This window comes from Epinephelus moara, chromosome 22 (genome assembly GCF_006386435.1).
Source record: "Epinephelus moara isolate mb chromosome 22, YSFRI_EMoa_1.0, whole genome shotgun sequence".
Lineage (NCBI taxonomy): Eukaryota > Metazoa > Chordata > Actinopteri > Perciformes > Serranidae > Epinephelus > Epinephelus moara.
This window is the reverse complement of record NC_065527.1, coordinates 16,153,483-16,167,919: the sequence shown is the minus strand read 5'-3', so window position 1 is coordinate 16,167,919 and position 14,437 is coordinate 16,153,483. Positions and strand designations below refer to the sequence as shown.

The 14,437-nt window shown below is 43.2% G+C and overlaps 1 protein-coding gene across 2 annotated transcripts in view; it reads left to right on the top strand.

The window, feature by feature from the left end:
• The window catches only part of pum1 (pumilio RNA-binding family member 1), a 32,246-nt gene extending 18,781 nt beyond the window's left edge, over positions 1–13,465 (top strand). For both annotated transcript variants that reach the window (XM_050034206.1, XM_050034205.1), the window contains exons 14-23: positions 4–303; positions 507–749; positions 3,215–3,485; positions 5,582–5,711; positions 7,130–7,264; positions 8,028–8,165; positions 8,862–8,987; positions 9,187–9,308; positions 9,450–9,642; positions 11,695–13,465. In XM_050034206.1, the coding sequence (XP_049890163.1) occupies positions 4–303; positions 507–749; positions 3,215–3,485; positions 5,582–5,711; positions 7,130–7,264; positions 8,028–8,165; positions 8,862–8,987; positions 9,187–9,308; positions 9,450–9,642; positions 11,695–11,826 (1,790 nt within the window). In that variant the 3' untranslated portion in view covers positions 11,827–13,465. The remainder of the gene's footprint in view (positions 1–3; positions 304–506; positions 750–3,214; positions 3,486–5,581; positions 5,712–7,129; positions 7,265–8,027; positions 8,166–8,861; positions 8,988–9,186; positions 9,309–9,449; positions 9,643–11,694) is intronic.
• Positions 13,466–14,437: the final 972 nt, after the last annotated feature.

Below are 14,437 nucleotides of genomic sequence, written 5' to 3'. Positions count from 1 at the left end.
CAGTTGCAGCAGCAGCAGCCTCCGCAGGTGGTGCCAATGGTGGTCTGGGCGGTGGGGCCAACGGTCCGTTTCGTGCCATGACTTCCCAGCAGCCTCAGCAGCAGGGTGGCCCTGGTGGTGCTCTGGGTGGGAGCTCCTTCTACGGATCTTCCTCCCTCAGCTCCTCCTCTCAGAGCTCCTCTCTTTTCTCACAAGGCTCTGGCCAGCCCGGACCAGGTTCTGCCTCCCTGGGCTTCAGCCAGCAAGCTTCGTCCTCTCTGGGGGCCACACTGGGGGCCACACTGGGAGGCTTTGGCACTGCAGGTAGGAATACACCTTTCCTAGCCAGTCTGCTGCTGAAGAGTGTGTCAGAGTGGTCAAGTGAAGTCTTTTTGGTGTTTAAGGGTTCTAGATTGAATATAAATCGTGTGCTAAAATATAGTTTGAGCAAAGTAAAGAACAGCAGATTAACATTTCACTGCTCCTACAGATACCACGATCTAATTTACATCTTTGTCTCCCTCTAGTGGCCAACTCAAGTGGTGGCAGCGGTTCCAGGCGGGACTCCCTGACAGGCAACAATGAGCTGTACAAACGCACGCCCTCCAGCCTCACCCCGATTGGCCACGGAGGCTTCTATAACGGCACCTTGGGCTTCAGTCCCTCCCCTGGCCCAGTGGGCATGCCCCTTCCCAACCAGGGCCCCTCCCATTCCCTCACACCCCCTCCTTCCCTGTCCAATCACAGCTCCTCATCCAACCTCAATCTTGGTAAGTGTCTCTGATTCAAGTGTTGGAGAGTAGAAGAGTCATTGATTGTGTTTTGTTTCACAGTAGCACCACTTGAATAGCGACTGTGACTCTATAGAGACGGTGCTAGTGCTCTTTTGCAAAAACACAAAGCCAGTGCTATATATGTGCCAGAATAGACCTGCTATGAGTATCATTTAGCGTACTTTACTGCACCTGTCAGTTGATTGGTCCCATTATTTTCAAAAACCCTTGTTGAGCATGTGTAGGACACAGCTGTGTCGACTCCGGACCTCACTGCTGCATCAGTTTACTGAAGCTTAACACATTGACGTCTCTGGATTTTTAACGTACATGGCATTTATATGTACCACATGCATAATCTTTGAATACTAGGCTTTAGTAGGACATTTGCGTAGATGCCCTGATATGGTGTTACATGTATTTTGTAAAGTAAGATGTATATAAGTAGTCCCTAACATTGAGTATGTTTTCATGCACAAAATATTCCTATTTACATGCAGCCGTTCATTACGTTAAAATGTTGAAAAGTGGAACAACTGGAGCTGCTTTTGCCGTTTTGCTTCTTTGCATCAAAATAGGATTTTTTTTCAAAGCTTTGTACCAGTGGCGGACTTGTTCGACTGTGCGAGCACAGCCTCCCTCTCCTATTCCTTTAACTGCTGTCTTGAAAAGGATGTTGGATTGGTGCATTTCCAAAATCATTTTGATATACAAGTCTTTCATAATGTTGAAAAATAGGTGTTTGTCTCTCTGACTAGACATGTGGGCTTTTCTTCTGGCCATGCATCTCTACCTCCCAGCCTTCCAAAGTGCTGTCTAGGTTGGTTTAGGTACAACGCATCCATGACAACGCACAGAGCTGACTATAAGCAGAAAAAAAATCACAGTTAGACTGTATACTTGTCTAAAGAAAGCTCCCAAAACCTGAATAAAATTCCACATCTTAACTGGAAAATGCTACATTCAAAAAATTCTGAATATCCCATCAAAATATGCCGTTTACTCAACCAGTATCAAACTCGGCATGTTGTCATATATGGAGTAATCTTGGCATTCAAGTACACTGTTTTAAAAATAGTGTTACTGAATGCGTCCTACCAAGCTCCAAACCAACTGCTGTTCCAGTTAACAGGATGCTCCAAACTAAAAGACTCAAACGTGACGGCAGATTTTTTTGAGGCAGCACGTTTTGAGGGATTAATTACAGACTGAGACTTTTACTGCTTCCTGTGTGTTTCCTGTGATTGACAGTTGGCAGAGTGAAGTGTAATACAAACACTTGTGTGTGATGAAGACACAATCAAACAGACTGACAGTGCCAAGTTGAGGCTTTGTAATGACTGTGATAGATTACCTGGCTTTGGCAATTTCCAAGTCTTTTAAGGTGTCATACTATACAGTTATGAACTGTAGTAAATAGCAGTGTTTGAAGGGAGGAAACAGAGCTCTGATGAACTACACGGTGTACAGACACTAGCCAGGATATTTGTATGTATATGGGCCTCCACCAGCAACAAAACCTGAGACAAGTGTTCTGCTAACACCTGGTACAAACTTCACTTGAGAGTACTTCAGTTTTATGTGTTTACAATCCATTTGACTTTTAAATACACGTTAAAAGAGGGCTGGGTGATATGGAGAAAATAAAATATCTACCTCTTGATATTGTGAGGCTGTTATAGTGTTGACTATTGGTACATTCACAACTCATTTCCCCAGGGGGGTTTTGATAAATAATCATCAGTAATGTGGATATTGTGAGTAAGAGCGTAAAGGGAAAAAGTAGAACAGCTAAAACAATCTGGAAAGTTCAAAACATTACAAAAATTTACTGTAGTGCAGCCTTAAATACCAGGAAACTCTGACATTACTGATATAATATACATATATTGCCCAGCTCTACGTTGGCTCAATCTATCTCACTTATCACTCATCTAATGCTGTTTAATATATTCAAGGTTGATAATTCTCAGTACAGGACATCTTAGTATCTGAGGCAGTGCTGCCATCCAGTGCTATTTCTCTGCGCTGCATAGCTGTAATGTAATTTTCATGATCGCCAAACTTTAGCTCTGCAGTGTCATCAATTAGAAAAATAATCCATGTTAACCCATGCAAGTAATCATTGCAGCAGCATTTGAAATTCAGTGCAAGAGAGAGGGATTCATTTTCCCTCTGCTCTCAGAAATTGCCATGCACCACAGCACACTTGGAAAAAAAGTTAATTTAAAATAACTGACCTCAAGTAGGAGTTGTTTTGGCTGCTTTAAGATGTCTGCACCTCTCTGGGTGCAGGATACAATTAGTTTTTTTAATAAATGTTTCGCATCGTCTTGGTTTTTTGGTTCTGGCTTTTATTTCTATAAGATTTCCTCTAATCTAAAAGCTTCTCTTGAATCTGAGCAGTCCTGGACCATCAGACCCAGCTCCTATAATCACCTCCCTGTTCTCTGACCCCTCAGGAGGCCTGACCAACGGCAGTGGGCGTTTCATCTCTGCAGCTCCAGGTGCAGAGGCCAAGTACCGCAGCGCCGCCAGCTCGGGCTCCTCCCTCTTTTCACCCAGCAGTCAGCTGTTCCCGTCGTCACGGTTACGCTACGGCATGTCCGACGTGATGCCGTCAGGCCGGAGCCGCTTGCTGGAGGACTTCAGGAACAACCGCTACCCCAACCTGCAGCTCAGAGACATCGCTGGCCACATCATGGAGTTCAGCCAGGACCAGCACGGCAGCAGGTACGCACACACGAAAATATCACTGCAACCTAAAATATCAGAGCCCTGCGAGTAGATTGCAGTTTGACAACACAGCCTTTTATCTCAGATGGAAAAAAATGTAAGTCAACCAGGCTCCCGTTCACTGCGTGAAAACAGTGATCTTGCAGGTTCAGTGCATGTCACACAGTGGCATGAAGGTCTAATAAAATCTTATTTTTAACCTGTATATGATATTTTAAGAACACTGGATCCTACATTTACCAGAATGCAGCTTCATTAGATCTTTCCAGACGTCGCCCAGGTCCTCCAAACTTGGCATCCCGGGTTTGCAAGGCTGTTAAGATTTGAACTCCCAGAGCTCAAGCAAGAAATTACACTTAAGTTTATTGTTTTAGACCTGACAAACTCCTCCAGAGCCACAGAAGACACTGTAACGCTGTTTTTACATGCTGAGCTATAAAAACTACGACCATTAAAGTGATGTTTAGAATTGGCGGAGTGCCCCTTTTAAATGTCTGATATCGTCAACATTTTGACGCAGGCTGTATTAAGTCACCAAATCTTAGTATTGGACATTGGTGGATGTGAATCTGTGTGATTTAGGAACACTGTTTTCGGTCAACAAAAAAGATTTCACCACGTTTCCTTCAGAATTCGTCAACTTTGGTCTGGGAAAGCCTAAAATCTCCCGGTGTAAAGGTGCCTTAAGGCAGATCTGGAAGACAACAGCGGTCGCAGTGGAGTGCTGGATCAAAACTCATGTTTCTTTTTATATTCAACACAGACTGTGAACAGGCTGGGTATACTGATGTTTCAAAGTTACAGCCCTCCGACTGTATATGTGACTTTGCTGTCATATTTTCAGTTTCGATATATTCTGGTATTGACTCATGTAACTGTGCCTCTGAAAAGAAACAATGATTTTGAACAGTGAATATGGCAGATATTTGAGATGCTGCTTCCTTTCACAGACAGTGTAATCTCTGTTATGTTGCCTCTTTAGGCCTATATTCTTAAGCAGGACTTTAACGGTTTGTAGAAAACAGAATACATGGTATGTAAATGGATGCACATAATGTGGAGCCAAAGTTCACAAGCGTGAGTTCTCCCCCCAAACACTTAGTTAAACAATGACAGCAACATATGTTGTGTGTCTGCATTGCTCCTCGTTTTCGGGTATGTGAATGGAAATGCATCTAACATGCACATTCGATGGCATCACCCATGTGTGCCTATCCCTGGGATGATAAAGGTTTGTAAGTGTCATAATGTAATAAAGGAGTGTTATAAATAGTTTTCAAAAGTTGCCAGAGACCAAATGCTACCTCGGTCTTTGTGTGTTTTTGACACTTGCATTACTGTTCGTTGAAAATGAATGAAAAGAATGTATCCTTATGTATCTGGAGGTATTTCCACCGTACCAAACAATGACGTCTTTGGACTGTTGCACCCTTATTCTCTAGTGTTGGTACTGATACAGCAGAAGCAGTGTCATCCAGATGTTACCATCTCTACCTCTTTATGTGGTGATAATCAAGAGAGGAGCTGATTTCAGGGGCCCCTGAAAGCCCCTCTGGAGCCCTGGTTTCTGGGTCTGTCTGGGTTGAACCCGCCGTGCTGCAGATGCACTTTTAAACCAAATGATCTATTAATACACCATGACGTCCAGTCTGCACATTCCAGACGTTCTCTTTCCTCAGTCTTTTCAACATCACAGTCCTTTTTATCTCTGCGTTCTGCCTGGCATCCATCACTTCACCTCACAGGCTCCTTGGTTCCTTCTCCTCGTCTTTTCTTCGCTCTAAATTTCATCTCCTTTTGTCTGACTGTTCCCTGAGGTTAAAGATATAGGAGCATCTCTCTCTCTCTCTCTTTGTACATCTGTTTCACTTTATTGCTCCGTCGCTGTCTGATGTGTTTATTTGTCCTTGTGTTCAAGTTCATCCAGACTTTGTGAATCCACTTTATATACTAAGTGGATTTTAGGAGAGCAGGCTGTATAATTTCTCATGAGGCTTTTATACATTACAAAAGCCCCGAACACAAAATTGAAGAATAACAAAACAGGAGGAATCTGATGTTAATATGATGCTTATCCTCTCTGTCTCCAACAGGTTTATCCAGTTGAAATTGGAGCGAGCCAGTTCAGCGGAGCGCCAGCTTGTCTTCAGCGAGATACTGCAGGCGGCCTACCAGCTCATGGTGGACGTCTTTGGAAATTATGTCATCCAGAAGTTCTTTGAGGTATGTATGAGAATTCGGATCACTTTTATCAAAGTATACAGAACTTGATTTGAATTAATGGGGACATCTTTCCCCGTTTTTTTCCCCTACATTAAAGGTTTTTTTGGGGAGTGTTTTTCCTTATCCGCTGTAAAGCCCTCTGAGACAAATTGTGATTTGTGATATTGGACTTTATAAATAAAATTTTATTGAATTGAATCTTAGTAAATGACTGTAAGGGCTGAGGGAAAAGATCAATTCACTCAAATATCACAATTTTTTTCACAGTTTATTGCCTATAAGTGTAATTCAAATGCGGAGGTGTAAATAGGTTGCTGCTTTTATTGTGGTAGCCTGTAAGTGACGTCACATCATATCAGTTTCAAGAAAAGCAGAGACAAAGCGAGAAAGAAGCAGAAAATGACCAACAGTCTGTGAACACAGACCTAGCAACTCGGATTCAGCCAGCTGGATCAGCAAACTTTCTGTTGCTGCCGTTACATAAATTAGACGCAACCCACTGTGAACCCAGGGCTGGGGTTTGCGCAGGCTGAATTTCAGTTGCTGCAACCTTTATTGAAGGTCTGTCTCTGGAGCTTCAGCCCACTCCTCCTGGTGAGTAGTCTTCTAGCACTGGAGAGTGAGGCGGAGGGACCACAGAGTCTACGAGCTAGATAAATCGCTACATTTGTGGTGTGATAAATGGAGAGAGTGATAGCACAATGAGGGGCTGAGCAAAGCAATGAGCTGTGCGCACCTTTGCAATGGAATAAGATTTCACCATTTTTTTAATACAAAACAAAATTGGCAAATCAGTAAGTGGCGGTCAGTGTTGATAAATTGGTGTCTGCCACTTACAAATCTGTGTTTGGGAATTTATGAGCAGGGACAGCCAAATGTTGCAGTTTAAATTCACTTCAAAAATGAAATATTGTCTTATTGATTTTATCGTAAATTTCCATTTTAGTAAGTAAGTTAAGTTTACAGTTTATTCAATAAAGCACTTGTTAAAAAGCAAGGTCATAAAGTGCTTCACTGAAATAAGACTTTTAAAAATAAGACCATGAAACAGTTGGTAGATAAATTACCAGTTTTGCATGCATTGTATGATGCTGCTGAAATAAAAGTCAAGAGACTGAGTGATATAGTCTCTAGAAATGTATGATTCACCTTTTTCACATGGTCTAGTGTTAATTAAAACATTAACATAATGACAATACTTGCAGAATCACTACACATATCCAATCAGCACCCTGGTGGGGTGATAGTATTAAATCGGGAGGTAAGCATATCATCCCAGCCCTAATGATTCTGCACTGCACCTGATTTTTATGCTCTGTGGCCTGTGTGGCAGTGTAATGTAGGTGGTATTGTGTCGTGTATTATCAAATGGATTAGAGGATTTACAGACTTATTTTGTGTGTGTGTGTTTGTTTCAGTTCGGCAGCCTGGACCAGAAGCTGGCTCTGGCAGAGAGGATCCGAGGTCATGTGCTGTCTCTGGCCCTGCAGATGTACGGCTGTAGGGTCATTCAGAAAGCTCTGGAGTTCATCCCCTCAGATCAGCAGGTCATTGTAAGTACACTCATTCTCTTTGCGCCGTATGAAGGAATAAACAATGGAAACAGAATGTACCTTTGTACTGAAACAACCTTAATTAAACCTTTCCTGCCATAACCCTGCTGTGATGCTGGCTCATTACTTTAGGGGGGAAAAAAAGCTAAATATCCTTTGAAGTGCCCCAATTTTAAAGCACATCGACTATCCGTGTGCTCGTAATTCAGTCCTGAATGAGGGTTCATTGCTCACGGATCACTAATTTCTGTTTACATAGCAGAATACGGCATCGATAAAGAGTTGCACTCCTCAAGCTGAAATGGCATTTTTCATCTACATTATGGGTTTTATGTTGGAGCTGCCTCGTGCAGCAGCAGGTTCCTTGCAGGCACTCTGTCATCAACGATGAATGAGGCTAATGATACCACAGTTTATATGCAAATGTCGAACTGCAGGTGTTAAGATAAATGTAGCTGAATATCAACAGGAAATAATTGTGCTTAAATTCAGTAGTTTCAGGGAAAGGTATCAGTGTGAGAGTGTGTGAGTGAGAGACAGAGATATAGAAAGGTATCCATCTCTCCTTAATGGACCTCAGTAGATTTCTCCAGGGCGACTGTTCAAAGCCCAGTGTTATTTGTTGGGCTGTGAGCCACTGTGAAAAATGAAGGAGAGTTTGGAAAATGCTTTCAGGCAGTATTTGATTTCTCACTAACAATTACATGTCCCTCTCCACATTCTCCCCCTTCCTCCACCTCTGTCCTCCTCCTCGTCCCTGCAGAGCGAGATGGTGCGGGAGCTGGACGGCCATGTGTTAAAATGTGTGAAAGACCAGAACGGTAACCACGTGGTGCAGAAGTGTATCGAATGTGTCCAGCCTCACGCGTTGCACTTCATCATAGACGCCTTCAAGGGACAGGTGGGTCCCCTCTGTGAGCGCACACTCACAAAATATTTCCACATTCAATCACTGACGCCTGCCGGTGCTTGGCTGACATCCCTACACACATACATCTACTTGTGCGCACACGTACACTGCCGCTGCCTTGAGGCAGCAAGCATATTGTCACCGCCAAAGTACATAGACACACGTACTCAGTCCTTTCCGGGGACAGGGTACGTTGCCATGGCAACAGAAACCTCAGCCCAGTGGCAACAGCCATCTTCTATCCAGCAGCAAAATGTTACATTAGCATAAAGTGTTAAAAGAAAAATTTTGTGCGTCCATGCATGCTGCTGTTAGTTAGATACTAATGAAAGGTTTCGGTTTTGAGGAGTCGCTCGGGATGCTGTGACAGTGAATCTCACTGATGTTTGGCTTCTAGAACATTTGCATGTTGCCTAACTGCATGTCTTCTACATGATGCCTCAGATTTGTTTGTGAAGCTGAAAGCATGTCAAGAATCTGCCTTCACTTTCCCTGCAGGGGTGGGCAGGGTGTGTGAAAGTATGCCATGATCACTTGGTTCTGTAATCCCACAGACTTTCTCTGCATTTTTAAGTGAAAGCAGTTGGAACAAGCGTAAATTAGTGTCGTGTACAACTCACTGAGCTCCAGGACCACTCGGTGAATGTGTTGAATAAGTAAACATGTGTAATTATGTGCATCTCTCAGGTCTTTGCCCTCTCCACTCACCCTTATGGCTGCCGAGTCATCCAGCGCATTCTCGAACACTGCCTTCCTGAACAGACGCTGCCTATACTGGAGGAGCTCCATCAACACACAGAGCAGCTGGTGCAGGTAACACAAACTAGCTCTCGCTGCCGTCTTTAGTCTTCCACCAGTTATGTTTTCCAGGATAGTGACAGTGTAAGTTGGCTTAAATAAAGCCACTCTCGGGCCAGAGTTTTGAAGCTGGCTGTATGTTTGATGTGACGTCAGAAGCACCAGCTGGTGTCCTCACGTTTTATTTAATGTGTCTGTGGTTTGTTTTATTCAGGACCAGTACGGCAACTATGTGATCCAGCACGTTTTGGAGCACGGCCGAGCTGAGGATAAGAGCAAGATAGTGGCTGAGATCAGAGGCAATGTACTGGGGCTCAGCCAGCACAAGTTTGCCAGGTAAACACACAAACACAAGGTTTCAGTCTTATCCTCCCTCCGTCTTTAAAGCTTTCGTTTCTCCGCAGTTGCAGCCAGACTTGTTTCTTTCTCTTCTTTTAAAATGTGCCTTCACACTAACCCGTTCCTTCCTCTCTCTAGTAATGTGGTGGAGAAGTGTGTGACCCATGCGTCACGGGCAGAGCGGGCAGTGCTGATAGACGAGGTGTGCAGCCTGACTGAGGGCCCCCACAGTGCCTTATACACCATGATGAAGGACCAGTACGCCAACTACGTGGTACAGAAGATGATCGATGTGGCCGAGCCCACCCAGCGCAAGATCGTAATGCACAAGGTAGGGAGAGAGAAAGTCATCGTATGCATCCCATCGAAACGCTGGAATAATTGAGATTGTTCCAAAGTGCTCCAAGTTTTTTAGTAGAATGATTTTTGAAATCTTGCTCAAGACAAATGTGTCTCACTGGCTGATACTGTAGTGACATGATCGGCAGCTTTGGTCAGCCTCTTTAAAATACAGTTAAGCAAGGAGAGGAAGCTTTCAGACATGCAGTGAGAGAGAGCGAGAGAAACAAGCAGAGAGACACACACACAGAGCCTGTTTACACCTATTATTAACATGCATCTTCAGTGAACCGATCACAAGTAGACAGCACAAATACAAGTGTAAATGACCAGCAAGACGCATTGTGATTCAATCACCCAAACCACTTGAAGAGGTGCCCACAGCTCTCTGCTGCAGACGAGCTGCTGCATCGTCGGAGACACCTCTCTGTCAGTACTGACCCTCAGCATTATTTGTCACTGTTGTAAAATTAAACCACTGTTAAACATCTTAACACAGGCAGTCTGATGTAGGCAACAACCCACCGTTAAGTTTAACAACAGGTAAAATAGTCTGGTGTTAAAGCACACTCCCTTTAACACTGGCAGATTGGGTTCACCAACTGCCCAGTGCGAGCAGAGTCAGACGGCAAATTGCTTTCCCACAAGTCTTATTAAACCAAAACTCAGTTTGAAATAATGTTTACATCTCCCATGTCACGTCTCTGATAATTAAATTAAAGAAAAATGACTTGCAGTTTGGGGCTGCGGTGTGTAAAAAGGGCAGAGGAGGAGCGCTGGTTTGTTTTATTTATTCAGATAACAGCTTTTTCCAATATTGTGTTAAGCTGATTAAAATAACTCATTCACGTTTTTAATAACCCCAAACTGAAGCTTAAATCTACTAAATGCCAACTCATTTATCTACATGTGTTTTATTTCTAATCTCTTGTCATGTTTGACGTACATGTTTCAAAGGCATCTCCATATTGTGAACATAACAGAGCACAAAACAAATTAAAACTGTAATTTCTAATAATGACAAGCAACATTTCTGTGCAATATCATATTTACACTAGCACTACGAGCAGTCAGAAGCAGATGTAGATTTTGTTAGTGTTGACGAAAAGATCGCAGTAACTAACATACTGATGAATGCTGAAATACACGTAAATTTCCTTCAGTGAACAGTTTACACCCGAATTCCTTCTGCTCACGTTTCATGACCGAGACCCATTATCTCCAGTTGTACCGACACAACTGCTCATGTGACTAACGAGCATGCTAGTTAAGATGTGACGTAGGTAGTAACGAAATATGGACACAAGTGGTCAGGTGGAGACGTGTGATAGACACAGGTGTGAACAGCGATGTGTCACGGCTGTCCACTTGTGATCTGATCACTGACGCATGTTAATACCAGGTCTGAACAGGCTCACACACACACAAGCAGACACACAGAGACATGATGAAGATTAGCTCTATGTGTGATTTAAAAATTGGGTAATGATGTAAATTAGATTAAAATAAATATTCAGTAAATTCAAATACTGTGTAAAAGGTCATACGTATTTGTTGTTTATCACATATAAGTCAGTAGACCATGTTTGTGCCAGCAGGTAATGCCATTCTTTTCCTTTTACCGGCTACCACCACAAGTATATTTCAGACCTGTGGGAAACAGTCTTTCATTAATTGAACAATTATCATAATTATCTTTATTATTTTTTGACTAATTGTCTCAGCAATAGGTATCAACCTCTTGATTTAAAGTCCCTGAAGGGGATAGGAAAAAAGAGCATGTCTCCTGTCATTCCGTCAGCCCAACCCTTCATTTACCTGCACATCAATACATTTTAATCAGGTCACTGGTGTCAGTGGTTCCCTAGGCAACGACACAGAAGCTGACATAAGCACGAGTCAACATTGATTTCCAGATAGATGGCTGTTGTGTGTTTTGTTGTTGCGGTAATGCGAAATGACCAAACCAGAGAGAGAGTGTTGGAGGTGCACGCTGCTCATATCCAACTTGAACGTGTGTGTGTGTGTTTGTGTCCGTGCACAGATCCGGCCTCACATCTCCACCCTGAGGAAGTACACGTATGGAAAACACATCCTGGCCAAGCTGGAGAAGTACTACATGAAGAACGGCGTTGACCTGGGTCCTCTCTGCGGCCCTCCCAATGGCATCATGTAAACCGACTCCCCCTCCCCTACAGCCTGAAATCATGTCTATCACCTCCCTCTCCCTCCCTCCCTTCATTCACCTCACCCCCCTTAAGCTGTCATGTCTACCAGCCCCACCCTCCCCTCACTGTCTGACCCTTCAGTGGGCGTCATGCCCACTTTCCCCCTCCAAATCCTGCTCACGAAGGACATCGAGTACCCCTCGTACCCTTGTTTCCATGACAACCCTTCGGGAGGAGCCTGTTGCTACAGGCAGCCTTAGTTTTTGTCAGATTTTGTTCCCCCTCCCCCACCCGAGCCCAGGCCCACTGAATGGGGCGAGGGAGGGGAGGAGGGCAGGGAGTGGAGTGAGAGGTGAGACCTGCTCCGCTCATCGCTCCACTCCTTCTTTTTTTTTTTTTTTTTGTGATTTTTTTTTTTTCCTTTCATTTCCTCTTTTCTGATAAACTGAAAAATCATTTCACCTTTTGCTACTGCTGCACACACAATCCTTGTGTCCCCTCCTCCTCCCCTCCTAGCTATTTACCACTATGAAATGGAACGAGTATTTAATTTGTCAGACGTCACAAATTCATAGACGAATACACACACACACACACACACTCACACACACGCCATCAGCTAACCAGCAGACAGATCATTTAGCATGGGAGATTCGTTTTCTGGTCTTGCTTCTATAAATATAACGTGTATACTTGGTGTAGACCTTTGCATATATATATAAATATATATATAAAACTTTGTAGTTTTTCTGGTTTTTGATGTTGAATCTGTATCTATAATGTATCCTAGTAGTGACCACATACTTCTGACTGTATAATTGTACATTTGTAAACCCTTGTAATGTAAAAGTGCTTTACCACCCTTTTTGGTATGAGAAGAAAAAAGAAAAAAGCTCACTCTGGAAAAAAAAAAAATCTTAGAAAAAAAAACCTGTGCATTTCAGTGTATATTCTCACCTCCTTGGTTGTGACATATGAGTTGTTGTATATTGTAAATTGTAATATCAAATTTTTGTTTTGAAAAGCCCTTTCTATACAGCGTAGTACTTGTACAAAGATTCGCCACGCTTGGTTTTATCTTTATCATGTCACTGCTTAACTTAAGACGTCGATCTCCCACTGACCCCCAATTGGACACGTTTTGTTAGACTTAGTGGTGTCTTCTGGTTTATGTTGAAGGTTCTTTGTTTTTGACCTTTTTTTAAGATCTTTTTATAGGAATGCTTTACCCCATGAAACGTGTCATGTGTATGGGTATGCTGGCCGGGCGGGAGAAATAACTTTTACTCATTTAACCCCAAACCCTTCGATTACCCATGACTGTTTTCAGAGGGGTAAACCCATGGATTGTACAGAGGAGATTCTTGTGTTTTTTGGCATTTCTCTAGTGCTGTAAGTGCTGTATCATACTGTCCATGTCCTTTTGGGTGAGAGAGGCAGCCCGCCACAGCGCGGTGTACATTTGGAGCAGCCTTGTGTATATTTACTACGAGCACACCTGTAACCATATGTGTATAGTTAACAGAACCTGTGTATGCTTATTGCCTGGGCAACTATTTTTTGTAACTCCTGTTGTAGATTGTCTCTAAACAATTGTGTGATCTTTATTTTGAAACCAAACTGAACAAAAAAACTTTGAAAATTTAACCGTCTCAAGTGTGCTTCTTTGTACTGTGATACACTCACACACACACGGCGAAGGCACGGAGCCGACAAGCTGATGTTTTTAACGCTCTGTGCAGTGACGTGAGACGTTGTTTTCGGGTTGTCTTGTGAACGTGATGTCTCAAGAACACCTTGAAGGGACTTTTCAAACTTGGCGCAAACATTCACTTTGAGTCAAGGATGAACTGATTAGAATTTAGTGGTCAGAGGTCAAGGTCAGTGTGACCTCACACAGCCTGATTTGCACATAACTCCAGTCCAAGAGGGTTAAATGATGATGATTAATATCCAAAAGGTCAAAGGTCAACTTCAGTGATACTAAAATGCTTTTCTGGTCTTCACTCAACATCATACCTCAGGAACAGGAGGGTAGACGTTTAATCAGATACTGAAGTGGCGGCACTAATCTCGGGTGTTGACCTTGTAACTGAGCTGATTGTACAGATCTGTGCTGCTGGGGGGAAGATGTGTGTGAATCATTAATGTAAACTAAGTATAACTTAACAGGTTCTCGGGGTGATACAACAGTGAGTCGGTAATTCTAGTCCTTATTTTCTGTAGAGGTGCTTTGTTATGTGCCGTTTGTATCACCAGCTCACATCCTGCCGTTAACGTTGAGGGGCATACTGCAGCTTTAACAGCTTTATTACCAGGTAGTCTCGCTGTAGTGTGCATGTGTGAGAAAGGATTGGATGTTTGATCTCCAGGTGGTAAGGTGCACACTCCCTTAACTGCCAGATAACCACAGCCTTGTTGCCTGTGTGTGTGTGTGTGTGTGTGTGTGTGTGTGTGTGTGTGTGTGTGTGTGTAAGTAAAAACGGATCAGGATCTGTGCCATAGTTTCTGTTCCAGCCATCTGAATGAACGTGTCCGCAGTGATAAGACTGACTACACACAGCGTGAGTCAGAGAGGGTGCCGGGAGCTTGCTCCAGTTTCCTCATAAATGTGACTGA